Source organism: Jaculus jaculus, chromosome 11, assembly GCF_020740685.1.
Source record: "Jaculus jaculus isolate mJacJac1 chromosome 11, mJacJac1.mat.Y.cur, whole genome shotgun sequence".
Lineage (NCBI taxonomy): Eukaryota > Metazoa > Chordata > Mammalia > Rodentia > Dipodidae > Jaculus > Jaculus jaculus.
In genome coordinates this window covers 98,632,539-98,657,721 of record NC_059112.1, presented here as the reverse complement: position 1 = coordinate 98,657,721, position 25,183 = coordinate 98,632,539, and the positions used below count along the sequence as shown (strand labels likewise).

Below are 25,183 nucleotides of genomic sequence, written 5' to 3'. Positions count from 1 at the left end.
CTGATTCCTTGGGTCTTTCCCATGGCTTTCTGACTTAGGTATTCAGTATGGCCAAGGTTGGCCCAGGGAACTTGCTGTGTTTATAGCAGAAATATGGGGAGGCAACCATTTTCCTACACCCCAACTTGAAGCTTCCTTGTGTCTCATTGGCCAAGGTTATCACATTACTGTTGCTGTAAGAAATGCTGGGTCACATGGATTTATCGCCCGAGGCCAGCCACATTGTTGCCCTGTAGGTGGCAAGGGTCTGTTATTGGGGGAGGAAGGACAGCTTCATTGATACTGGAGGGCATGGGACTTCCCAGATGTGAAGGAGCAACTGGGCTGCAGGCGTCGTTCCTGCCACATGCCCTCTTGCGTACTCTGCACCTGGCATTTGCAGTTCTCACCCCAGTTCTTGCTCAGTATCGCTCCTCGGGGGCATGGTCCCCCAGTGTCTTTTTGCCCTCCTTTTGGCAGCACTCGTTTCTTTCCCAGGGCACTTGTCACTGGTGGTGCTAGTGACCACCATTGACAAACGCAGATGGTAAGCCCCATGAAGGCAGGGCCGCATCTGGCCCAGCACGATGCTAAGCTAGGTGAGCACATCGGTGTCTGAGGGAGGAAAGAGCAGCCAATGGTGGAGAAGTCGACCAGCTGGTCAACTTGCCAGGGCTTGCTCCATGTGATCAAGCAGCAGAGGGGGTTGCAGCTTCCGTGGGAAGTCTGGCCAGAGGATTGGCAAAGGGCCGCAGGAGGGTGGGATAAGAAATTACACTGTGCTTCTTCGTGTCATTGACGCTCCGTCCAGCAAATAAGGAGCTGTACCCCTAATCCAGCCGTCACCCTCGTTGTTCTTAGTGCCCTGGGCCTCCCCTGCTCCTGCCACCTGTAAGGAATCCTTACTGGACTGACTCAGTTGTGTTATTTGAAAGATATTTCCAGTCTAATTTGTTCCTTTGTGGGTGGGTGTGCATTAGCTCCCACTGCAGACATACGGCGAATGAGAAACTGCTCGGGAGAGGGCGGTGGACAGGACAGGGGAAGATATCATTGGTAGCCCAAAAGAAGCCAGCCCATTATTTCTGATACTGTTATCACAGACCCACAGTATGTTTTGAGCTTTCAGATGACACAAGCTGCCTTAGATTTCAGTGTTGGAATTACTTAGCATAATGACTCTGCTCTGAAAATACCCTTGATTTCCTGTCTATAGGTGTGTACAAAGTAACCCCTCGTTCCTGCCACCGGTTTGAGCAAGCCTTCTACACCTATGACACGTGAGCTGGAGCATGTGCATTCTGGGAGGGGCTTGAAATTGGCTGCCAATCTCTGAACACAAAAGGAATGTTCCTGTTTGGTTTCCTCATGAAGCAAAGTTAGGCATTAAAGTGGGTTTCTAGATGGGTTTTCAGGTATTGGTTTAGGAAATGGAGGCAGATTCTCCTTCCCAGGACTTCTGTAAACTCGGTTGAAGGCTGTGCTGTAAAGTGGCTCACATGTGGTCTTTGTCAAACCTCCTGTCGGTAATGGGAATTCCAGCTCAATTCTGCCATGTTTGTATTCTTCACAAGTATGTGTGGGATCCTCTGGGAGCTGGAAGTGTAAAGTTCTGGGAATAATTACTTCACTCTTGCAAAGCCTCCTGTGGTTTCCTGAGTTACGTCATCCCAGCCGAAGGGCTCGTCCCCAGTGTGTTTCAGGAAGGGGAAGGTCGCCCACGAGGGCGCAGGTGCTCCCTGGGGAAAGAGCAGTGGAATTGCTAGTGGGTTCTCTCCACTTCCGATTTGCAGGTCTTCACCCAGTATCTTGACGTTGACAGCCATTCGCCACCATGTCCTTGGAACTATCACCACTGACAAAATGATGGATGTCACCGTGACTATCAAGTAAGATGAGTGTTCTTCGGTGGGCTGGAGCGGGAGGCAGTGCATGAGGCCTGGGGAGTTCTCTAATAGACTCTCAGAAGATGACTTGGATTTCTTATCTCTAGGTGTGTATACAAATGGCTTTCCCTCTCTTACACTTAAATGACACAGCCATAAATTCACAGCTGCCTGGATCCTTTTCTTTTATGATTCAGGGATTGACTGTGGGTGAGGAAGAGCCTTCTGACAGCTTGATTTGGTATCTTAAATTTCTGTTTGAACTCTGTACTTCTTCGCTAAGGGAAAAAGACCCTTTGGGGTTTATTCATTGTATTTCAAGTGTTTTAGCAAATTCAGAAAAATTGCCTGGTTTTCTTTGGATCCTTTCTTGAAGGTCTGGGAAATAGAGATGGCCCCCAATACAGAAGGGTCAGAGAGATAGTATTTGAAAGGTAGGCTGTCACCTCTAGGTTTTCTGCTATGTGCTGAGGTTCAGCTGGCACCCCAATTTTCTCAGGAAATGAAACTTGGGGCAGCGTGACTGTCTTGTCAATACAGTGGAGCCCTAAGTAACCTGCTCCTGCCTGTCTCATTGAAGTTGCCTTTTCAGCTGCGTTTTCATTTCTGGCCCTTACTTTTTTTTTTTGTTTTGCTTTTTTGTGTCTCTACCACTGATACAGAGAATTACACATACTTGTATTGTGGATGGAACCCCCGTGGCTTTGGATTTGCTGCACAAGTGCTCTACCACTGAGCTGTAGCCTTGGTCTTTTTATTTTTTATTTTTTTTTTTTCACAATTTTTATTAACATTTTCCATGATTATAAAAAATATCCCTGGGTCTCTCTAAGTTGTCCAGGCTCACCTTGAATTTGTGATTCTTCTGCCTCAAAGTTCCAAACAGCTGGAAAACAGACCTGGTTCACCCCTGGTCAGAGAGTAGGTATTGGGCTTACTCAGCTATAACCCTACTGTTTGAAACGTATAGTCTTTCCAGAGAGCAGACATGGAGCTGTGGATGTGTCCTTGGGGTTGGGATGTGGAGAATAGGTGGGTAAGGGCTGTGCTGAGTTGAGGTTTTTAGTCTATGTCTCATGGACACCATTGTCACGGTTTAAGTAGAGAGTGACTTTTTTGTTGTTGTTGTTCAAAAAGGTTCTCCAGCTTCACTTGAGTAGACAACAGACTGAAGAGGCCCAAGAATAGGAGTGGTTTGGGGCAGAGGAGGAGGGTTGGCAGGGGCAGGGGGCTGGAGAACAGCGGCCAGATCGGAGGGCTCGCGAGGAGGCTGAGGGCCAGGAGCTGCTGCTGCCAGCCCCTGGGACCCTTCCGGGCTGAAGTGAAATACGCTAGGCTTGGTGACTTGGTGCAGGTTGTCAAGGCGCACCTGGGACCTGGAGCACGTCCCCCGTCCTCTGTCCTTGATATCCCTGCTGAAGACCCGAGGTAGCGAGCGCACTGAAGGAGATGGGGTGGGGCGAAGCTCTCGGGCAGGAGTCCCCTTCCTGCCGGCCTTCCCCTCTTGTCGCCTGGCTGAGCTCATTTCATGTGGTCTTTCTGTTGCTCATCCTCCCCTTCCCACTGAAACATGATTCTACAGGGCCGGGAGGTAGTCTCTTTCCTTTTGTCTGGTGTCACAACTTGTCCAGCTGAAGGAACTCTCCATAAAAAGTGGACTGAAAGGACAAGCCGATGGCATGGCTCCAGGGCCCATGTGCAGCCTGGAGGTTCCATCAAGTTAGACAGTCGGGTATTTTGTTCCAGCCAGATGGGTCAGCACTAGCTACGCGGCACCAGGAGGTTCGGTTTTTATTTTTGCTGAACTATTAGCATTTAAAAACAGAAGAGCATGCCACTGTGACGTCACCAGAGGGTGCTTGGTCCTGGCTCACTCGTCGCAGCTGTGGCAACGTCAAGTCCCACCCGACCTGGCATCGCTCACCACATCCTGTGCGCTGCCTCCCCTCTCTTCCAGGTCTTCCATTGACAGTGAGCCAGCCTTGGTCTTGGGTCCTCTGAAATCCTCCCAGGAGCTGCGGCGGGAGCAGCAGCTGGTGGAGATTGAGACCCGCAGGCAGGAGAGGGAGAAGAATGGCAAAGAAGAGGGCGAGCAAGGAAGGGCCAGGCCTCCGGGGCAGGAGATGGTGGATGAGTTACAGGGCCCCTTCTCCTACGACTTCTCTTACTGGGCCCGGTAAGCAAGCACTCACGCCTCTCTCCACAGTGTTCTTTCTCCCTTTGGGGAGGACAGAACCCACCAGCCTCAGCTGTCTTGACTCTTTCAGGTCTGGAGAGAAAATCACCGTCACACCCTCGTCTAAAGAGTTGCTCTTTTATCCCCCGTTCATGGAAGCCACCGTCAGCGGAGGTACCTGGCCATGCTTTGAGCAGTGCTGCGCTTCTGCGACCTTCAGCCTGGTTCTGTGTTCTCATAGTGCAGTGTGTGTGTGTAAGCCATCTGAGACCCTCTCTGAAACCTCACCGTTGCTATCTGATAGATGAGTGAATGGTCGAAGTAAGTGTCGGTTTTGTTACTACACTTGAGGTGATCTTTTTGGGAGAGGACTGTTTCCTTTGATTGTTATCCAGTTGAAACAGAAGGTAGAGGAAAGGCCCGTCTGCCAGTAACCCCAGTGTGAGGTTTGATCTTCACGTGTCTGAGCGGTTGTGTCTCTTGTTCCACGAGTGCAGGACGAATGGATGATTGCCCAAGTGTGTGTTACGAACACATGACTGATTGTGCGAGCGTGTATGGGATGCTTATCTTTGGCCTCTGATAGCTATTTTTCCCCCCCAGCCTGTGGGCTTGTTCTGTTGTGAGCATAAATGGTTCATGTTTAGAAGTTGACTGTGTTGGGAGCATAACATCCTGGTGGTCTTCTTGATTCTTAGTCATGAAGACTGAGGACAAGGAAACGTGTAGCCCCAGTCTTAGGTCTGTCTGCTAAAGTCGCAGCAGCTAAGCAAAGCCTTTGAGGGAAGGCAGAGGCTAGACAGAGTTCACTTTTCATCTCATCTCTTATTTTATTTTTGTTTTTATGTTTTTGAGGTAGGGTCTCACTCTAGCCCAGGCTTACTCTTTATCCTCTTATCTCTGCCTCCCAAGTGCTGGGATTAAAGGCATGTGTCACCACACCTGGCCTCATCTCTTCTTCTTTTTTTTTTTTATATATATTTATTTATCTATTTATTTGAGAGAGAGAGAATATGTGTGTATGGGCAACTTGCCCCTGTAAACGAACTCTAGACTCATGAGCCACTTTATGCATCTAGCTTTACATGGGTATAGGTGAATCAACCCCTAGGCTCAAAGGCTTTGCCTAAAGCACCTTTAACCACTGAACCATCTCCCCAGCCCTGGCTTCTCATCTTTAACATCTGAGTTCTAGGCTTTTTTATGGGAAACCCCAGCTGAATGTCTCTAATCCCTCAGCAGCTCTGTCTCATTCTCTTGTTTGCTTCCTCCCTGTTTAGAAAGTTGCCCAGGGAAGTTGATTGAGATCCACGGGAAGGCAGGCTTATTCCTGGAAGGCCAGATCCACCCAGAGCTGGAAGGAGTGGAGATTGTCATCAGTGAGAGGGGGGCGAGTTCTCCCCTGATCACTGTCTTCACTGATGACAAAGGTGCCTACAGGTATGCCCCTGAGGAGGAGGCATTTACCTGGCCCAGCTGGGCACCCCCTCAGGTGGTGGGAGCTCAGAGACCCTTGGGGAGGGAGTGCTTTCTCTGAGACTGACAGCCACTTGCAGCTCTCTGCTCTCTTCCTGTAGTGTTGGTCCCCTCCACAGTGACCTGGAGTATACTGTGACCTCACAGAAGGAGGGCTATGTGCTGACTGCAGTGGAAGGAACCGTGGGAGACTTCAAGGCTTATGCCTTAGCTGGCGTAAGCTTCGAGGTAACATTGTGTGTTGAGAGAGCCATTTCATCAGGATATAGTGAGTCGGAGATAAATTGCAGGAGAAGTACTTTCTGACAGTTTCCACATAATGACCACACCATGCAGACTCAAAATAGGGAGGCCACCCATTGCTCCCCAGGGTCCTGCCCCCATAGTCTTTCCTAGAGTGTCACCTGCTTTCTCCGTCAGTGAGTTCCCATCTTCTTCTTTTTTTTTTAAGTGTTTTTAAACTTTTTTTTTTGTTTGTTTATTTTTACTTATTTGAGAGCAACAGAGAAAGAGAGAGAATGGGCATGTCCAAACTCCAGATGCATGCGCCCGCTTGTGCATCTGGCTAACGTGGGTCCTGGAGAATTGAACCTTGAATCGAGGTCCTCAGGCTTCACAGGCAAGCGCTTAACCGCTAAGCCATCTCTCCAGCCCAAGTTCCCATCTTCTGAGCTTTACATTAATGGAACTGAACATGACATGCTTCTGTCACTCAGCGCACTTTGGAGTGATGTTGACTTGGACACTTGTGGTTATGCATGTTTCAGACAGTATTTTTTTATTTGGGGGGGTTCGAGGTAGGGTCTCACTCTAGCCCAGGCTGATGTGGAATTCCCTTTGGAGTCTCAGGGTGGCCTTGAACTCATGGCAATCTTCCTACCTCTGCCTTCTGAGTGCTGGGATTAAAGGTGTGCACCACCACACCCGGCTCAGACAGTATTTTAAGCTGTCATCCTTAACTGTTAACATGGAGGGATCTTCTCATGATAGAGTTTGGTGTGTGTCTTGTCCAGTTCTTGAGAAGGGTGTCATGTGTGGTATAAAGTGGGTCTGAAAATCCTTGCACATGGATTTTATAAACTACAGGCCAAAGGAAAAGAGGGTCAACCTATAGCATGTGAATTTCAAATGTATTGTCGAGCATGATTTTTTTTTTTTTTTTTTTTTTTTTTTTGAGGTAGGTCTCACTCTAGCCAGGCTGATCTGGGCTGACCTGGAACTCACTATGTAGTTTCAACTTGGCCTTGAGCTCATGGTTTTCCTACCTCTGCATCCCGAGTGCTGGGATTAAAGGTGTGTGTCATCACACCCAGTGCTGAGCTTTTTTTTTTTTTTTAACCAAAGTTAAAGACATGTAGACTTTTAAGAAATACATGCCATCAGTACTATCCATAGTTTATAAGAAACTTCTAAAGTTGGGTTGGGGAGATGGCTCAGCAGTTAAGGTGCTTATTGTTAAAGCATGAGCATGTCAGAGGCTGGAGACTGCCAAATTGACTCCCAAGAACCCTGGTAAGAAACTAGGCTTATGGGGCTCTGGGAGGATGGCTCAGTGGTTAAAGGCACCTGCTCGCAAAGCCTTGCTGGCCTTTGTTCAATTCCCAAATCACCCACATAAGCCAGACTCAAATAAGTAGCTCAAGCATATTGGCATTCATTTGCAGAGGGAAAAGATTCTGGTGCACACTTGCATGCAAATACATTTAAAAAAAAATTTTATTTATTTATTTATTTGAGAGTGACAGACACAGAGAGAAAGACAGATAGAGGGAGAGAGAGAGAATGTGCGCGCCAGGGCTTCCAGCCACTGCAAACGAACTCCAGACGCGTGCACCCCCTTGTGCATCTGGCTAACGTGGGACCTGGGGCACTGAGCCTCGAACCAGGGTCCTTAGGCTTCACAGGCAAGCGCTTAACTGCTAAGCCATCTCTCCAGCCCCAAATACATTTTTAAAAAGAAGGCTAAGTGGCCATATACATCTGTAATCCCTGTCTGCAGTGGGCAGACTTGGGCTCACTGATGGATAGCAGCTCTGGGCTGAGAGAGATCTCGTCTCCAGGAAATACACAGGTGGGTCAGAGGGCATTCCATGTGATTCTCTGGTCTCTGCATGCATGTGCATAGGGAACCTGCATCTGTACATACCTGTGAATATAACATGTGTGCGTGCACACACACACGCGCACACACACACACACATAAAAGAAACTCCTGAAGTCATGAGAAAATAACAGCTTTCTAAAGACCATGAACTTAGTATATGAAAAAGCAGTTTGTAGAAGCCATGCAGATGACTAATAGGCATGGGAGACATACCTGACCTTGGCGGCTGCCGAAGTTTCCAGGGGAAGAGTGCTTGGCGTTGGGTTTGCAGTAATTTTTAGTCCATATTCCTTATTTTGGTGAACCATGCAGAGGTGGTTTATGGGACTATGTATAAATTACGTTTCTCAGCACAGTGGCAGTTTACATGATGCAAGCAAGTTAAAGGAGGTAGGACTTCTTTTGGCTCCATCGTGGCAGGGAGGGGGTGGCAGCGGGAGCACGAGGTCTTGCTCACATCTCCGGGGATGAGGAAGTGGGGACGGGTCCTAGTCACTGAACCATTTTCTGCAGCTCGACCCTTCCTCCCAAAGGTTCCGCAAACTCCCAAAGCAGTGCTGCCAGCTGGAGACCTTCTGCCCAAATACGTGCCCGTGGGAGGCATTTCATATTCAAACTGAAACAGAGAGTAGAAGTGGTGCAACCTATTTGAAATGTAACTTGGCGGTCTCCTTCTGAATTTAAAATGCCCGTTTCCAAGAATTCCTCCAGGTTTATTGTTCAGGGGAAGAGAAAAATTTACCAAGCTGTGTATGTTGAGGAATCACTGGGTTGTCTCCCGTTTTGCGCTGCAAAGTGGAGCGGGCCTGCATGCCGTGGGTTGCTGACCCTGCTGCACAGTGCTCTGTGCAGCTAAGAAGCATGCGGGGAGCAGAGAACCGGGAGCAGCTGCCTGAGAGCAGGGTGCAGAGCTGACTCGGAGCCTGGTCCCTCCTCCCCAGCGCGTCTGCCACGTACCTGAGCAAGTGCTGGAAGGTTGCCTAGTGGGCTGTTAATGCTAGTTACTGTGGGGAGGAAGAATAAAGGCCCTCTCCTTCTAAAGGACAGTAAAAGAAAAACTTTGGCAGCCATTATCTCCTGACTTCTGGAATGTTATCTTCCTGGTTATTACGATTTTGACCTGCTATGGTCTTACTTTCGTCTCCCCAGATAAGAGCTGAAGATGACCAGCCCCTCCCTGGGGTCCTGTTATCGCTCAGTGGCGGTGTGTTTCGTTCCAACCTCCTGACACAGGACAACGGTGTCCTCACCTTCTCAAACCTAGTAAGGGCTCCTTCCTGTGCAGCTCACCCTTGCCAGCAGGAGCGGGAGCCCGGGTTGTGTGACTTAGGTGCTGCTGGACAGTGAGGGCGGGAAGGCTACGTGGAGTGTGTCGCGGCTCTGTGGGGAGCACTTCCAATTAGAGTATTGCTCTTACTAGAACCGGTGCTGCTGAGCATGTTCTCTTCCACACATTCTTATTTTTCCGATCACCCGCTTGTCACCGAGGCAGTGTAATTAACTGCCTGGTCACAGGGACTCCTGTGTTAGGTGTCCCTTTGGTTTAGTGCGGATTCTGTTCTCGTTTGGTGGTTGGCTTGTGTTTTTTTTCTGTAAAGCACACTCCATGAGTGGACGGGAATAGGAAGGGGGATAGCACCAAGCATTGCTTGGAGATGGAGACGAACGCCCTGGCCAGTGGCGATTCTGAAAGTGCACATTATTGGCCAACGGATTCCTGGGCATGAAGTGACAGATTGAATCTGGGGTATCTGGAAGGTCACAGGCCTCACAGTGACACACACTCACTCTTGATTCTTCCCTCTGCTACTTCCGTGCTCAGTGGTATCATGACATTTCCTTTACCTCTCTGATACCGTGTCTTTATTCACAAACTCCAGCTGTGACTTGCCTCAGCGCTGTGGGTAGTACCAGCCGCTGTCATTAGGACTGTGCTCGCTGTGCTATGTAGAATTTGCCCAGGCGGCTGTGGTGACTAAGCCCCCTCCTGTGGCAGCGCGCTGATACTGTGTGTGTCCTTGCAGAGCCCTGGCCAGTACTACTTCAAGCCCATGATGAAGGAGTTCCGCTTTGAGCCATCCTCACAGATGATCGAGGTGCAGGAGGGGCAGAACCTGAGGATCACCATCACCGGGTACCGGACAGCTTACAGGTGGGTGCCTTCCTCACCTCCAGGCTGCAGGGCCACTCACACAGGCTCTCATCCAGAAGTGCACGCCTGGCTTCAACATTGACTTGATTTGGGAGGCAGCAAGAAGTCACAGAGTTGATAGCTTCCAGTGCTCCCTGCTGGTCCATCAGTCAACGTCTTGTCTTAAGACTGGCCAGCAGGAGCCTGTTGCCTTGCTAAAGTTTTTTAATTTTAGAGAATGTTTCTTATGAAAATATTTTTAAATTTTTTTTGTTCATTTTTATTTATTTAGTTGAGAGTGACAGGACAGGAAGAGGCAGATAGAGAGAGAGAGAGAGAGAGAATGGGTGCGCCAGGGCTTCCAGCCACTGCAAACGAACTCCAGACACATGCATTCTCTTGTGCATCTGGCTAATGTGGGACCTGGGGAATTGAGCCTCGAACCAGGGTCCTTAGCTTCACAGGCAAGCACTTAACTGCTAAGCCATCTCTCCAGCCCTTATGAAAATATTTTTATTTATTTATTTGCATGCAGAGAGAGAGAGAGTGAATGAATGAGTGAAAGTGCCAGGGCCCCTAGGTGCTGCAAACAAACTCCATATGCACACACCACTTTGTGCATTTGGCTTTACATGGTTTCTGGGGAATCAAACTCCAGTCTTTAGGCTTTGCAGGCAAGTGCCTTAACCACTGACCCATCTCTTCAGCCCTAGAAAATGTTTAAGCTTGATTTTTTTGTGTTTTTTTTTTTTTTCCAAGGTAAGGTCTCACTCTAGCCCAGGCTGACCTGGAATTTACTATGTAGTCACAGGGTGGCCTCGAACTCACGGTGATCCTCCTACCTCTGCCTCCCAAGTGCTGGGATTAAAGGCGTGTGCCACCACACCCAGCGTGTTTTTTTTTTTTTTTTTTTTTGAGGTAGGGTTTTGCTCTAGCCCAGGCTGATCTAGAATTCACTATGTAGCCTCATGGAGGCTGCGAACTCATACTGATCCTCCCGCCTCTGCCACCCGAGTGCTAGGATTAAAGGTGTGCACCACCATGCCCAGCTCATGATTGCATTTTCAAAAGGAGGAAATGTATTAAATTGAGTAGGACTTCCAAGTGTTGAGAACAATATAAAATTTTCTCAGTCCTTGTCTTCTAGTCCCCCAAGGTCACTTTATGGAAGGTATCTGCATTTCCAGTTTTTCTGAATACTTCCAGAGATAGTTTATGCAAATACTAACTTCCAATCCACTAGCTATGTATAGCTAGGCAAATAGATAAATACAGACCTATATTCATTCACACCTATATATCTAACTTAATATGTATACTTTTCTACATGCATGTAGAGAAGTGTAGATGAAGGGAAGAAAGATTGGGTTTTAGAAAAAATGAACCACTCATCTCAATTGCATTTGGAACTAACATCCCTGAGTTATTTACATGTTACTCAATGCCCCATTGTTTAATGTTAAAGATTAGCAAGAAGGTACATCTTAGTCCCCAAGCCACAGGTCTCTGGAATATCCCTTGCAGTGTCTAAGAGATGTCGACGGCAGCTTACCCTGGTGCAGGCAGGCTGGGGGTGGATGTTATCTGGCTGCAGCCAAATAGCCTGGGTGGCCAAGGCAGTTCCCACTGGGGTCTGTGCCACGACCCCTGGAACATGGGACACTTCACCTGTGACTCTGTGTGCGCTGTGGACGTCGTGAGAACACCGCGTTCTCTTTCTTTCTTGTCACCTAGTTGCTATGGCACAGTGTCTTCTTTAAATGGAGAGCCAGAACAGGGTGTCGCGGTAGAAGCTGTGGGACAGAAGGACTGCAGCATCTACGGAGAAGACACCGTGACGGATGAAGAGGGGAAGTTCCGACTCCGCGGACTGCTGGTGAGACTGTCTCCTGACTGTTGCCGCAGGTGTCTTGGGCCTGAGCCAGCGGGCTGAGGGTATTTTACCTGACATCAGGTGCCTTTCATCCAGTCAGCATACCTGCCTGGGCTCTGAAGGAAAGTAAGACTTGAGAACCGTGGGATTTTCCTGGGACCCGGTGGGTGTGGCTCGTGCCAGTGCCGCAGCTTCATGGCTGGTGCTCACGGGGCCGAGGAGCACTGGAGGGAGCGGTGAGGCTGGGGCACGGCGCCCAGGCCACATGGGAAACAGCACTGCCAAATGGTTAGAGTTTTTACTTTTTTCAAAGTAGGGTCTCACTCTAGCTCAGGCTGACCTGGAAGTCCTTGTATCGTGTCAGGGTGGCCTCCAACTCACGGCGATCCTCCTACCTCTGCCTCCCGAGTGCTGGGATTAAAGGCGTGCGCCACCACGCCCGGCTCAAATGATTTTTAAAAGCGGAGCCTTTGTCCTTATGGCTGCTGAATTGCGACATCTGGCTTGGGATTTGTGTGTTTTCCTCCTTGATTTGCACAGTTCACTCATTCACTCGGTCACTGAGCACACACTGTGTACATGTACAGCAGCCCCTCAGAAGACCCTCTGTCTGCTTTGCCGTCTTTAAGTGAATGTCCCCTGTAGCATGGCTGAATGTCAAATGAGCCTGTCAAACGCCTGCTGAGCCTGGTCAGTAAATAGTCACAGTGCAGAAATAACCCTCCAGGTGGTTTTCCCTGAGCCGTGCTGCTCTGCTTTCGTCTCTGTGTCAGAGGAGAAGGGGGCTGGGGGGCTTGCTGCCCTCTGACGTCCTCTTCTGTTGAAAGGGTGAGGATTGGGCTTTGAGTGTTCTGAATTCACGGACTTAACATAGGGTTTAATTAAACTGAACTGGTTTCCTTCTCTTCAGCAGTCACTTCTGCTGTGAGTGATGCTCTCTCCTCCTCCCTCATGAGTACTACTTCATTAGTGGTCTTTAGGATTGCTGCAGGTAGCATGGTCTGCTTGCCAGGGGCAAGGTCTTGTGCAGGCAGATTGTGAAGGGATCTTTTTTGATGTGTCTCTTGAAGGTTGGGTTTTGGTTTGCTGTTCTGCCAGGGGAGATGCCTTACTGAGGTTTTTGACCCCGGTGAGGTTGAGCACCTGGGCCCATGTGTTCATTTCACCTTGTTGGTCAGAACTGCAGGTGAATCCCTGGAGCAGATGCCACGGAGCTGGGAGTCAGGCTCAGTGAGGATTGGAGTGGTTTCCCTCACTGGAGCGTTCCTGACCCAGGCACTGGAGTGAGTGATCATGGCCACTCTGTCTAGCTTGAGTGGCACTGTCTCTCTTTCGGAAAATAGCTCCTTGAGTCTCTTCCTCCCAAGGTGCAAATAGCTGTATTAAATGGAGCTCAGAGCTGCCCGTCTTAACCGGGCATGGGTCTGTTGGTGCTTGTACAATTAATTGTTCTCTCAGTCTTGCTCAAGGCAGCGTCAGTGTCTTTGTAAAGGCCATGGGCTCTTTATGGTACTGAAGCAGCAGAGAAACTGGCCCACAGGCCACACTTGCCATCCAGGGCACAGGGTCCTGGTTAACATGCATGAGTGCAGTTCCTCACACGTCCCCTCGTGCTTCCTGTGGTTATCCAAGTGCGCATTGATTGTAGGGAGCCAGGACTGCATCCTGCTGCTGCTGCTGGTGCTGGGTTGAAAACACCTGTCCTGTTGGAGGGTTTTTTCCTAGAGAAATCCAGGTGCTCTTCAACGCCTTGCTATAGAACCTAACCCTAGAGCTTGCTGTTGGTTGTCAGAAGTTGTTATTAAGTTGTTGTTTTTTTCAAGAATAATGACTTTGCTGGGTGTGGTGGCACATGCTTTTAATTCCAGCACTTGGGAAGCAGAGGTGGGGGGGATTGCTGTGAGTTTGAGGCCAATCTGGGACTACATAGTAAGTTCCAGGTCAGCCTGGGCTAGAGTGAGATCCTACTTCAAACAAACAAACAAACAAGAATAACTTTTTTGGCAAACAATATTCCTGTATAATTGAGTAATAAAATAATGGTGCAAACAAGAACATTTAAAAATTTTTTTAAAGGGGGGGAAAAAGCTGGGTGTGATGGTGCATGCCTTTAATCCCAGCACGTGGGAGGCAGAGGTAGGATCACTGTGAGTTCAAGGCCACCCTGAGACTGTAGTGAATTCCAGGTCAGCCTAGGCCAGAGAAAGACCCTACCTCGAAAAACAAGCAAACAAACAAAATAATAATAATAATAATAAATAAAAAGGAAAAAAAACATCCCTCAAATCCTAATTCCCAGAAAGCATTTGGCTTCCTATTGTAAGCATTGGGTGGTATTGTTCTGGTCATCCCTGGGCATGTAATGCTTGGAGGGCAGACAGGCAGGGAGGGAGATAGTCGAGGAAGAGCATGCTATGCTTATAACTGGGAAAGGAGTCAAATTTAATTCTTGAGTAGAAGAAAATGTAACTGAGTTGAGAAGGAAGGAACTACGGGTCTCTGGATGTCTTGTCACCAAGGTGCTTTCTAAAAGGGCCCCTTGGAAGGTTGGCAGGTGCAGACTGGGAAATGGGAGAATGGAAAGACCATGGGCAGTGAAGCCAGGACTGGGTCACAAGTGACAGATGTTGAGAGACATGCCAGGTCTTGTCTTTGTAGCCCGGGTGTGCATACCACGTGCAGCTGAAGGCCGAAGGCAATGACCACATCGAGCGGGCACTGCCCCACCATCGGGTGGTTGAGGTAAGGCACCCCTTTCTGCTGCTGCGTCTTGGCCTTACGGCCCAAGTGTGCCTCTGGCATAGAGGCTAAACTCTAACCAAGGGCTTCCTCATGGCGTCCTCACAAGCTGTGGTCAGCGTGCAGAAAAGCAAGCTGCAGAACCCTCACTCCCCATTTCCCTGAAAGCTCCGTCCATACCCTACAAGCTGAGGGTCTTTGGCGTAGGTGGTAGTGTGCACCACATGGGCTTCACTGGTAGGCAGGCCAGACCACCCTGTCTTCTTGTATTCATATGTTCAGGTACCATCTCCCAGCTCTGCCTCGCTGTTTGGTTGGAGTCATTTGATATTCATGGTCATGACCCGGGTCACTTTTCCCAGAGGAAGCTGCCCCGAAGGTCACAGAAAGTGGCCTGGACATTTTGAGGTGCTGCTCTCACACTGAGTTTAGTCGTCAGTGGCTCCTGGAGGGCTTGTGTGGGGCCTGGGGAGCTGCCTCTAAGGAGGCTCTGTTTAGCTTGAGTGTTGTGAGACGTTTGGAGGGGGTGGGCCACTGAGGGCTTTCTGGGAGAAGGATTTATGGTGTCTGCCATCTTAAATGACACCAAAAGGCTTTATAATTTTCTTTTTTCCCTGCTCTGGTGACTTAGGCCAGCGTCACAGGCACTGATGTAAACTGTGGCCAGGTAGGTATAAAAGCGAAGTGAGCCCTCTGGGGTCTCTGAATCCCACTTGAGGCGAGGGGAGCTGGGACTGTGCCTGGCTATGGCTGCCAGACAAGCTCTTCTAGGGGAAGCTGGGCAAGCTGGCTTTGTGAAGAGTGTCTTGCTGTTTGAAATGCATTGACAGCTTTAAAATTTTTTTTTGTTTATTTTTATTTATTTATTTGAGAGCAATAGACAAGAGAGAAAGAGGCAGATGCATAGAGAGAAGGGGTGTGCCAGGGCCTTTAGCCACTGCAAATGAACTCCAGACGCGTGCACCCTCTTGTGCATCTGGCAAATGTGGGTCCTGGGGAATCGAGCCTCGAACTGGGGTCCTTAGGCTTCACAGGCAAGCACTTAACCCCTAAGCCATCTCTCCATACCCACTGGCACCTTTTTAAACCATAGAAAGTAAATGCTGTGCTCATTCAACATGAAGAGTCTGAGCTGGGTGCAGCCCACCTCTGTCTACATGTGACCTTGGACTTGCTCTGTTTCAAAGGCAGACTGGTACCTTCTGTGCAGACAGGTCTGCAGGAAGCAGTTCTAAGGCCCTACCCTCGGTGCGCTCAGCCCAGCGTTCCTGTCTCTCTGCAGGTGGGGAATAATGACATCGACGATGTGAACATCATAGTCTTCCGGCAGATTAACCAGTTTGACCTAAGTGGAAATGTGATCACGTCCTCCGAGTATCTTCCTACGTTATGGGTAAGAGTTGCCTCTCATGAACAGAGTTCTCTGTCATCAGGCTGTCAGGAAAGATGTTTGTGATTATGCTGCAGAGGGAGTGCCTGCTGGGGGTGGAGGTGAAGGCCTTAACTGCCTCACCTCTGGGTTTGGGAGCCGATTACTAGGGGAAATGCATCCGACTTTGGGTAGCTGCATGCCAGGGTTTGAATCTGGTGGGGTTGTGGTAGAAGTCCTGTGAGGCACCACGTGGCATCTCTGTGGACTGTAGCTTAAATAGAGTGCTATGCCCAGTGTGGTGCTGGTGGTGGGCTGGCGTCAGGCGGCCTGGGTTCCCCTTCTCATCCCTGAAGTGCCTTGCCTTGCCTTGCATCTTGGCCACTTGTTTCCATGTGCCTTAGTTCTCATCTGTAAGTACTTGTTTCCATGTGCCTTAGTTCTCATCTGTAAGTACTTGTTTCCAGGTGCCTTAGTTCTCATCTGTAAGTACTTGTTTCCAGGTGCCTTAGTTCTCATCTGTAAGTACTTGTTTCCAGGTGCCTTAGTTCTCATCTGTAAGTACTTGTTTCCAGGTGCCTTAGTTCTCATCTGTAAGTACTTGTTTCCAGGTGCCATGGTGCTCTCCTTTAAGAGCTCGTTTTCATGTGCCTTGCTTCTTCCCTTTAAGAACTTGGGCTCCTCAGCCCCCGAGTGGGCTGTTCCAGCTCTAACAAAACCTCCATGTCCACAACAAAGAACTTCTGTGAAGGGTCTTGTGAGCTCTTAGGAGGGGTTGATGTGTTGCCATGGGGGTCTTGTCTTGAGTGCTCATGATGTTCGTGGAGAAGCATTTGGCCTGGTAGGGGTGGGCCTGGCTTCCGCCCCCTCCCATCCCCTCAGTCCGTGCTGTGTGTGGACTATCTGTGGGTTGGGCAGGTGGCATCAAGTGGCGCAGAGAGGGAGACCTGGAAAGGCCCTGTCTCGGCACCACCCCCTGGTGTCCCTTGCTCATCACATGTTTGAATTTTGGCCCAGCGTCCAACTCCTCCTTAGTTTTTCAGAAAAAGCTAGGAGTTGGAATTATTTTTAGCCACCTCATTTTAAAAAACGTCCAGTGAAAGTTCCTTGAAGTATCACAGGGCAGAGGTGCGCTGTGGACGGGGCCTCCAGCCCGGCAGCGAGTTGTTGTAGGAGACCGGATGTGTTTTGCAGAAGAGCGTCCTCATGGCAGGTCCTGGGAGAAGGTGCGGTGAGTCCTCAGGGCGCCTTTCTTTTGCCCCGCGCTTATAGTAGCACGGACAGCCATAGACTCGGACATAAGATGGACCAAAATGTGAAGCGCCTGCCGAAGCCAGTGCTGAGTCAGGCCTCGGGTTCAAATCCTTGGGAGTTAAAATCTCAAGATGAGACGGGGCCACGCAACGTGGGCGAGGCCTTCACTGGTGTGGGTCAAGCCCTAGGCTCCCCCACGTGCACGCTGCGTGACCTTCAGTGACGCGACTCTGAGTCTCCTGCCTTGTCCTCAGCTGCTGTGGCAGTTTGTGAGGTCGATGTTTTGGAAGCCATGCTTTTCACACCTCCGTGCTTACCGGCTGTTGGGACGCTTCTGCGCAGTCATGCAGTCCCTCAGGACTTCCCACGTGTGCCCGGCTCTCAGGATTGAGCACTGCGTGTGGAAGGCGCCTTTCTCCGCGGACGGCTGACAGAGAATGGCTGTGTGGAGGCGGGTTGCGGTTTGAGATGCAGTGGCCTCTTCATTTCCTTCCCAGGTGAAGCTTTACAAAAGCGAGAATCTTGACAACCCAATCCAGACGGTGTCGCTGGGCCAGTCCCTGTTCTTCCACTTCCCACCGCTGCTCCGGGACGGGGAGGTAAGACGGGCCGGAGACACCGTGGTTTTCATCTTCGTTTAAGAAAAGCGTTCTCGCTGTTTCCCCAAGTGCCACTGCAACGAAAGTCATGCTGGGAGTCACAGGAAGGTGGCTGTCCACCGGGATTATTCTTTCTTAATGCACTGTCTTCCTAGTTACAAAATATGTTCGTAGCAGAAAATTTTGGAAAAAAGAAAAAAAATTAGGCATAAGTCCAGCATCCAAAAATAGCCTTGGCTAACATGTTGATTGGTGTCCTCTGGGTCTTTTTTCAGTGCGTGTGTGTATGCATATTAAGGAGTGCATTTCTCGTAATAATTCAAAGCTGGCATTGTTGTGCACTGTTTTGTGATCTGTGCTTTTCAGCGAAGACAGTATCATATGTTCCTTCAGTCTTTTTTAGCCTTTTTTTTTTATTGTTTTGCTTTTTGAAATAGTGTCTCATTCTAGCACAGGATAACCTGGAACTCACTATGTAGAATCAGGCCAGCCTTGAACTCATGTCCTACCTCTTCATCCCAAGTGCTGGGATTAAAGGCGTTGTTAAGTCACCATGCCCAGCCTCTTAACACAGTTTTTAAATTTTTTTAATTTTTATTTATTTATTTGAGGAAGAAGGAGAGAGAGAGAATGGCCGTGCCAAGGCCTCCAGCCACTACAAACGAGTTCCAGATGCATGTGCCCTCTGGTGCATCTGGATAATGTGGGTCCTGGGGAATCAAACCAAGGTCCTTTGGCTTTGCAGACAAACACCTTAACCTCTAAGACATCCCTCCAGCCCTTAACACAATTTTTAATGAGTGTTTGGTGCTCCACAGTGTAAGAAGTACCATAATTCATTGAACTAGGGTCCTAACGTTGGTCATCCCTTGGCACGCAGAACAGTCTGTCTCATCCTTCTCTGGTTGTATTTCTGCTGAGAAATCTACCAGTCCTCTCATGATGGGACTTTTTTCTCTTCATGTGACAAGTCTCTTGCTTTGAATTTTCTCCCCAGTACTAAGGATGGATCCCAGGGCCCCACACATGCCGTAGAAGCACAGGCCCACTGCCCCACCTCCTCAGCCTTTAGGGTGAATTCTTCGACAGTGAAGTCTGTCTAACGTAGACCGTCTAAACTCTTGCCTGCTGTCCTGCGAGCTTTGTAGATGTGGATGTCTGTCCTCCACCCCAGAACCGGGTGCTTTTCTTCCACTGTTGTCATTTAATGATCATAAGATGTTTTCAGTTCCAGTTACAAAGAGCTGGTTGTTGGCAGCAGACTTTGCAGCACTTTGGTTCCTCTCTGGTGCTCTGAGCCCAGGAGCGTTCCTTATATTCCTGTGCTGTGACATTCCCTCCCCTGCCCCTTGCCCCTGCACAGGGATGCTACAGGGTGGCCTTTCCCTGTGTAGACTGCTGACAAAGGTTGTCATGGAATTTGGACTTTTCCTTCTACCGATTCCACACTCTGCTGCTTGTAGTTATTGCTCCTCTTACCTGCAAAATGGGGGGTGGTCGCCCCAGATTTCTGTGGTCGAGGGCAAGGTGCTGCATGGGCCCGATGGAGGATGCACAGCTCTGTGAGGTGAGGCTGGTCTCCCTGGCTTTCTGTGGTCAAGTACGGGGTGTTGCGTGGGCCTGCCGGAGGACACACGGTCTGGCACCTGGCCAGGTGTAGGCTCGCAGGCCGTGCCCGCCCCTGGGAGCATTCCAGGGACACTGCGTTTGTGGAGCGTCCCAGTGCGTTGGCCCCTCGAGCATTGTCCCTCAAGTCTTGTCCTGGCTGGCTCACACACCTCTTCATGGGACCTGGCTCATAGCGACTTTCTGTTTCTTGAAGTCACGTTCTCCAAGGACCGTGATTGACAGGGGATCTGTGCAAACACAGCGCCATGCCACAGGCGCCACAGCTTGTAACGGCACAGCCCGGGAACCGCCGAGGACCACACCGTCTTGTCACTGACAGGGGGGTGGGGGGGGGTGGGGGGGCGCTGAGGTTGCGGCTGGAGTTAGCAGCCTCGGTTTGCACGCACAGGCTTGGGGGCCTCTCTAAGAGAAAACTATGGACCATGGCTGCCGTGTGTCACTCGCTCTGCTGAGCTGTCACCACACTAATGTCTCCTTCCATGTGTACAGAACTACGTCGTGCTCCTGGACTCCACCCTCCCCAGGTCCCAGTTCGACTATGTCCTGCCGCAAGTGTCTTTCACCGCAGTGGGCTATCACAAGCACATCACCCTGATTTTCAACCCCACGGTAAGTCGAGGGGGCATTAAAAACCCCAAACACCACATTCCATGGGTGAAAAGACGAGGACAGTCCTCCCAACCTGGACTCCACACTGGGTGAAAAACCCCAGGTTATCAGCCAGTGGCAGTATGGCCCGTACCACCTCCTGGGCCCAGAACACCAATGAAATGTGGGCCTGTGTTTGCACTCGGGAGCTTATTTAGACCAGTGACCCTTGGTGCCTGGGTGTGGCAGAATCACTGTGCTGTGGACAGACACATTGGTGACAAAGTGGTTTTCACATTGGCGTTCAAGTCTCCTGGCTGAGTGTGCTGGGGTGAGAGCAGAGTCTAGGAATCTACCTTTTAAAAGAAGAGTCTTTTTTAAAAAGAGCTGGGTGATGGCTTCTTTGTTAGAGTGCTTGCTTGCAAAGGCTGCTGGCTTGGGTTTAATTCCCCAGCACCACATACAACCAGATGCAGAGTAGCCTGTGTGTCTGTGGGGCCAGTATAGAGGTGGAGCCAGAGCTTCCAAAGGTCATGAGCCAGACTTAATTCCACGACACCCTCACTCTCAAAAGGACCTCTGACCTCCCTCCACATGCGTGCCTGGGACACATGTGCCCTCACATGCGTTCCATGGGATACATGCCCCCCCCATATATTAAGCGAGCCAGGATTGGTGGCTTATGAAGGGCCTTCCACAGCGAGGTGGCCCATGGTCATCTGCTGGCCACGCAGGCTTCAGGCGTTTCAGTCTCCACACAGACCTCTTTCACACCCCTGAAGATGCTGAAGGACCGTATCCGAGAGCTTGAATCCATATCGGCTTATCTCTTCCTAGTTACCCTACCAGGAAAGGAAACTGAGGCATATCTACTAGTGCACATTGTCCTAGTTTCCGTGGTGACCCTGTGGCTCTAGAAAAGCCCTCTGTTGGCTGGGGGAGGGTGAACGTGGCCCCTTACCTGTGGCCCCAGGCCTGCCTGACAGGAGTCCCTCACCCTTACGCCGAGAGCCAGTGCTTGCTTAGGAGCCTGTTGTTGCACTCGGAAAGTCTGCGGGTAGCTAACACATCTCCCCTCAGGGAGAGCGGGCTTGTGGAAAGTCCGTTTATCTGAAGTCGGGGAAGGCTGAACTTTCCGGGGCCTTAAGGACGGGTGCTTCTGTGTTGTGCTGGTTGCTGAGCAAGCAGAGAGGGATGGTGTGGGGGCTCCCAGGTGTCGGGGCCGGGCGGCGTCTCCTTCCTGCCCTGTTCAGTCCTTGCTTTCACAGCGGGGAACTGCCCAAAGGCTGGCAGGACAGCCAGGAGGAGGGCATGCCATTTCGGCTTCGGGTCCCGGCAGGTGTCACACTTGTCGCCTGCTCTCATGTGCTGTCAACCAGGGTTTAGTTCCAGGGCTGGGCCTAGCTGCAGAGGAGGGCTGGGGTCCCCCCCATGGGTTCAAAGTGGAGGAGCACCCCCCCGTGGGCGCAGAGTGGAGGAAAGCGGCTCTTTCCCCTGGGAGGTCTCCGGGACTGGTGGCCTTGCTGTCACTGTGTTCCCTGGGCCTGGGACAGTGGGTTCAGTCCCCACACGTCGTCATAGTACACGCCCCTGTGTGTAGGTGGAACTCAAACCTACAGTGACTCAGTTTATCCTCAGTTGTCTGTGACCCATCAGTTCCTCAGTTTGGGTAATGCGGGCCCACGAGGGGAATTCCTGGTTACAGCAGACTCTGTCTGCATGGGTTTCAGGTGCGTGCAGTGAGGGTTTGGCGAGCGAAGGACTCGGGTGATTGGGACGGATTTATCTGTGCTGGCTTAGTTTCTTCCTTTGGGACCATGGGTGATCTTGGGCTGCTAGTGCGCACGCTATCCAGGGCGGGTTGAGGTGGTGGATCGCGGTGGCTGATGGTCAACACGAGTACCTGAGAGTCACCGTGCGCTCGGTGTTGCAGAGGAAGCTTCCTGAGCAGGACATCGCCCAAGGATCCTACGTCGCCCTGCCGCTCACGCTGCTGCTCCTGTTGGCTGGCTACAACCATGACAAGGTAGGGAAGCGGGTGCCAGGCAGGTGGTCCTCGTGGCTGGCTGTCCTGGGTACTGCAGGAGGATGCCCTTATCGTGTGGAGCATTAAGGTTGGAGGCGATCAGGAAGCCTCCCTGGGTCCTGGGGTCTCCCCAAGGTTTCAAGGGCATAGTTCTGGCTCCCCTCATCTTCAGACCCAGCACGTGTCCAACAGTGTGCTGTCCCTGGAGAGAGGCAGCCCTCACTGGCATCCTTCCAGGCAGAGGTTTGGTGCCCTTTGGGCACTGAAATGTTAGTGAAGGCTCCTGTGGCCAGAGGGCTTCTCCTGTTTCTTTCACACTCACTGTTCTCTTTCTAGCTCATTCCCTTGCTGTTACAACTGACTAGTCGGCTACAGGGGGTCCGAGCTCTTGGCCAGGCAGCCTCTGACAACGGCTCTGAAGACGCGAAGAGACAGGTCAAGAAACAGAAGACCAGGCGCACGTGAGGAGGACGGTGCCCAGTGTCACTCAGCTGGCACAGCCAGGGCCAGCCACCTGCCTGGGGAGAGAGCTCACTCACTGCACCCGCACCCCGGGTCCCGTGTGCCCTTCTGTTGTTGGCATGGCGGCCTGCTCCGTCCTCCCCTTGGGCCCTGTGGTGCAACTCAGTGATGGACCCCTCCTGTCACTCTGCTGAACACAGTTTATTTTCTGAGTTGAAGATAATTTATTACTATTATTTTTGTCAGAGAAGTATTTAAGCCGTGCTGGTGGCATGAGAATGTAATTCCCAATCTCCCATTTGGTTTGCAAGAAGAGTCCACCGTGAAGCCTGCTGCGCCCCCTCTGCGTCGCCCTGCTGGAGACCACGCAGCCCTGCCCACGCCGGCGGGAGCCGCTAGGAGGTGAATCAATAAAGTCGCCCACTCATTTGTGTCGTAGCCCGTTTCAGGTGCATTCTTAATGACCTTGGCATTGAGCTGGCTCACACACGGAGATGTGCACAGAGCAGGCTGGAGCCTGAGGAAGCCGGTTCGGCACAGCCAGCGTGTCCCTTGCAGCGCCGTCCAGCCCCAGTGACGGCGACAGTGTAGACCGGGGATGGTGGCCCAGGGAGCCTGAACCTGCGCTGTGCTCTGTGGTCCCCCGGGGTGCGTGCTGTCTTTGAGACAAGTCAGAAAGACTCATCATCTGAGTTCTAAGTTTTGTTGGCAGAGCTTTTTGTTACTATGGCAAATTGATAAAAACAACTTAGGGGAAGGCCGGTTTTGGCCGTGGTTTCAGAGGGTCAGCTCAGGCCGGCTTAATGGGCGGTTGCTGGGCTGTGCCGAGCCCGAGGACCGTGGTGGGAGAGCGCGAAGGAGCACGGCCGCTGGCCGCACGGAGGCCAGCAAGCAGCTCGCCTGAGCTGGGATAGGCTTCCTCTCATCCCCCTGCACCGAGCCTGGGATGGTGCTGCCCACACCCAGGGTGCCTCCTCAGTGGGAACACCCTCACAGTCACGCAGAGGTGTGCTTCGCCAATCTCCCAGGTGCCAGTCAGTCAGGTTAGGTTGATAAGACAAAGCTCATGGGTCACTGACAAGCTAACCAAACAGTGCATATGTAGGCTGGTGAGTCTTGAAGGCCCCTAGGTGTCCCCAATCACACCTCCACCCACCATTGACTGAATTTGACTCAGCCCAGCCCTGGGATTGTAGCGAATAGGTGATGCTGTTGGAATTTGGAAGGGCCACGTCTGCTTTGTTCTGCCACAGCCACACGGTGCCCAGTGTGTAGGGGCATTCAGTAAGACATGAGCAGTGCCTGCATGTGAGCGTGAGTAGATGGGCACCTGTTACTGCCTTCCTAGGGACATGACCCATTGTCGGGTAGAGGGTCATTCAGAAGCGGATGAGGGCTCAGTGAGCTGGGGACCTGTAGTTTAGGTCCTGCCTGGGGGTTAGTAAAGCCCCTGGTCAGGGACGCTTGAGCCAAGCCGAGCCTGAGATCAGGCGGGGGGTAGTGAAAAGGAGGCGGGCGTCTTAGGTGCCATCTCGAGTGGAGGCTCAGCTAGGAGAGGAGGCTCACCTGAAGAGCCACGGTGTCTTCAACCAGCAAGGGGCATTACTTAAGGAAGGTGAGAGGTATGGGTACCGCAGGACAGATGACACACACTCCACATCACAACCTGAACTCGACTCCAAGTGGACCCCCAGGAACGCCCCTTGTGAATCTTAATGGCGTGCTTTGTTGACACAGTGCAAAGGCTAAAGCTCGTGGAAGACGAAATGCCAGTGTGCGCCATCTGCTTTCTGAGCTATGTAAATGGCAGTCTCCTGGAGAACACTTACAGAGCCGTGAGGGCTGGGGACATTTCTCAGCACCTGAGGAGCAGAGTTCTCATCTCCCGCCCCCAGGCAGATGGCGAGTAGGTGAGCCAGCCTCCTGTCATCCCAGTGCTCTGGAGGTGGAGACGGGAGACCCTGGAGCTGGAGGCTCGCTGGAAAGTGATTGAGGAAGACATCCAAAGTCAGTCCCTGGCCTGCACGTGCACGCGCACTGCACACATGTCCCTGTCCGTGCACACATACATCCACGTGCGAGAGGAAAAGAGCCATGAGAACAACCCTGACACCTCAAGGACTCTCCGAAAGCTTCTGGGCAGAGCCCAGAGCCCTTCCAAGGCCAAGCTTTGCTCAGTCCTTTGGTGGTCCGTGTTTGGGATGTCCCCTAACCAGCAAGTCAGTTTACAGTTTAAAGCTTTAGGAGGATGAAGAGAAGGGAGCTTAAGCCTAGAATGTAGAAGGAAGCAAGGTGGAGCTGTTACCGTGGAGGCAAGAGAGGTTTGAGAAGCTTACCACGAGACTCCGATCTGGGTTTTTATGGGGAGTGGCTATGTGAGGAAGACCCGGTCGGCTACGGGCAAACACCACATTTTCCAACTTCGTTAGTCATCTTAGGTAAGGATCAGTTTCCTCTTGGAGGGGTGCAGGTTTAATCTAAAAATCTTTCCTGGAAGGTGTAACATCTAGGTTTTTGCAAGCTTGGTGACATTTTCTGTTTTTATTCAAGGAATACAAAACCATTACTTTGGGGTTCTGACACCCTACCTTCCTAGCCAATTTCCATCTCCTGTCACTTGTGCTTTTATCAGGACCAAGTTGTGAGGAAGGCTGAGGAAATGAAGCAAATGATGGCCTTCCTGGATTAAGAGCAAGGCAGGGCCATGAGGGCTCACACCTCTGATCCCTGCTGGGGAGGCTGAGATGGGAGAAGCTGAGGCTGGAGAGTGAGTTCAAGGCCAACCTGGGCACACAGGCCTGTGATCCCAGTCCCTTGGAGGCTGAGGCAGGAAAGGTGGCAAGTTTAAGACGTGCCTGGGCTACAGAGTGAGTTCAAGGCTAACCTGGGCAA

At 51.0% G+C, this 25,183-nt stretch overlaps 1 protein-coding gene across 1 annotated transcript in view; it reads left to right on the top strand.

Annotated features, from left to right (window-relative positions):
- The window catches only part of LOC101603457 (nodal modulator 1), a 60,289-nt gene extending 37,560 nt beyond the window's left edge, over positions 1-22,729 (top strand). Inside the window, exons 17-31 of the mRNA XM_045161285.1 lie at positions 1,196-1,259; positions 1,773-1,868; positions 3,823-4,041; positions 4,133-4,215; positions 5,322-5,481; positions 5,619-5,745; positions 8,771-8,884; positions 9,646-9,773; positions 11,487-11,628; positions 14,284-14,367; positions 15,647-15,757; positions 17,485-17,586; positions 19,705-19,824; positions 21,737-21,829; positions 22,166-22,729. Coding sequence (XP_045017220.1) covers positions 1,196-1,259; positions 1,773-1,868; positions 3,823-4,041; positions 4,133-4,215; positions 5,322-5,481; positions 5,619-5,745; positions 8,771-8,884; positions 9,646-9,773; positions 11,487-11,628; positions 14,284-14,367; positions 15,647-15,757; positions 17,485-17,586; positions 19,705-19,824; positions 21,737-21,829; positions 22,166-22,294 — 1,772 coding nt within the window. The 3' untranslated portion in view covers positions 22,295-22,729. The remainder of the gene's footprint in view (positions 1-1,195; positions 1,260-1,772; positions 1,869-3,822; positions 4,042-4,132; positions 4,216-5,321; positions 5,482-5,618; positions 5,746-8,770; positions 8,885-9,645; positions 9,774-11,486; positions 11,629-14,283; positions 14,368-15,646; positions 15,758-17,484; positions 17,587-19,704; positions 19,825-21,736; positions 21,830-22,165) is intronic.
- The last annotated feature ends 2,454 nt before the right edge of the window (positions 22,730-25,183 follow it).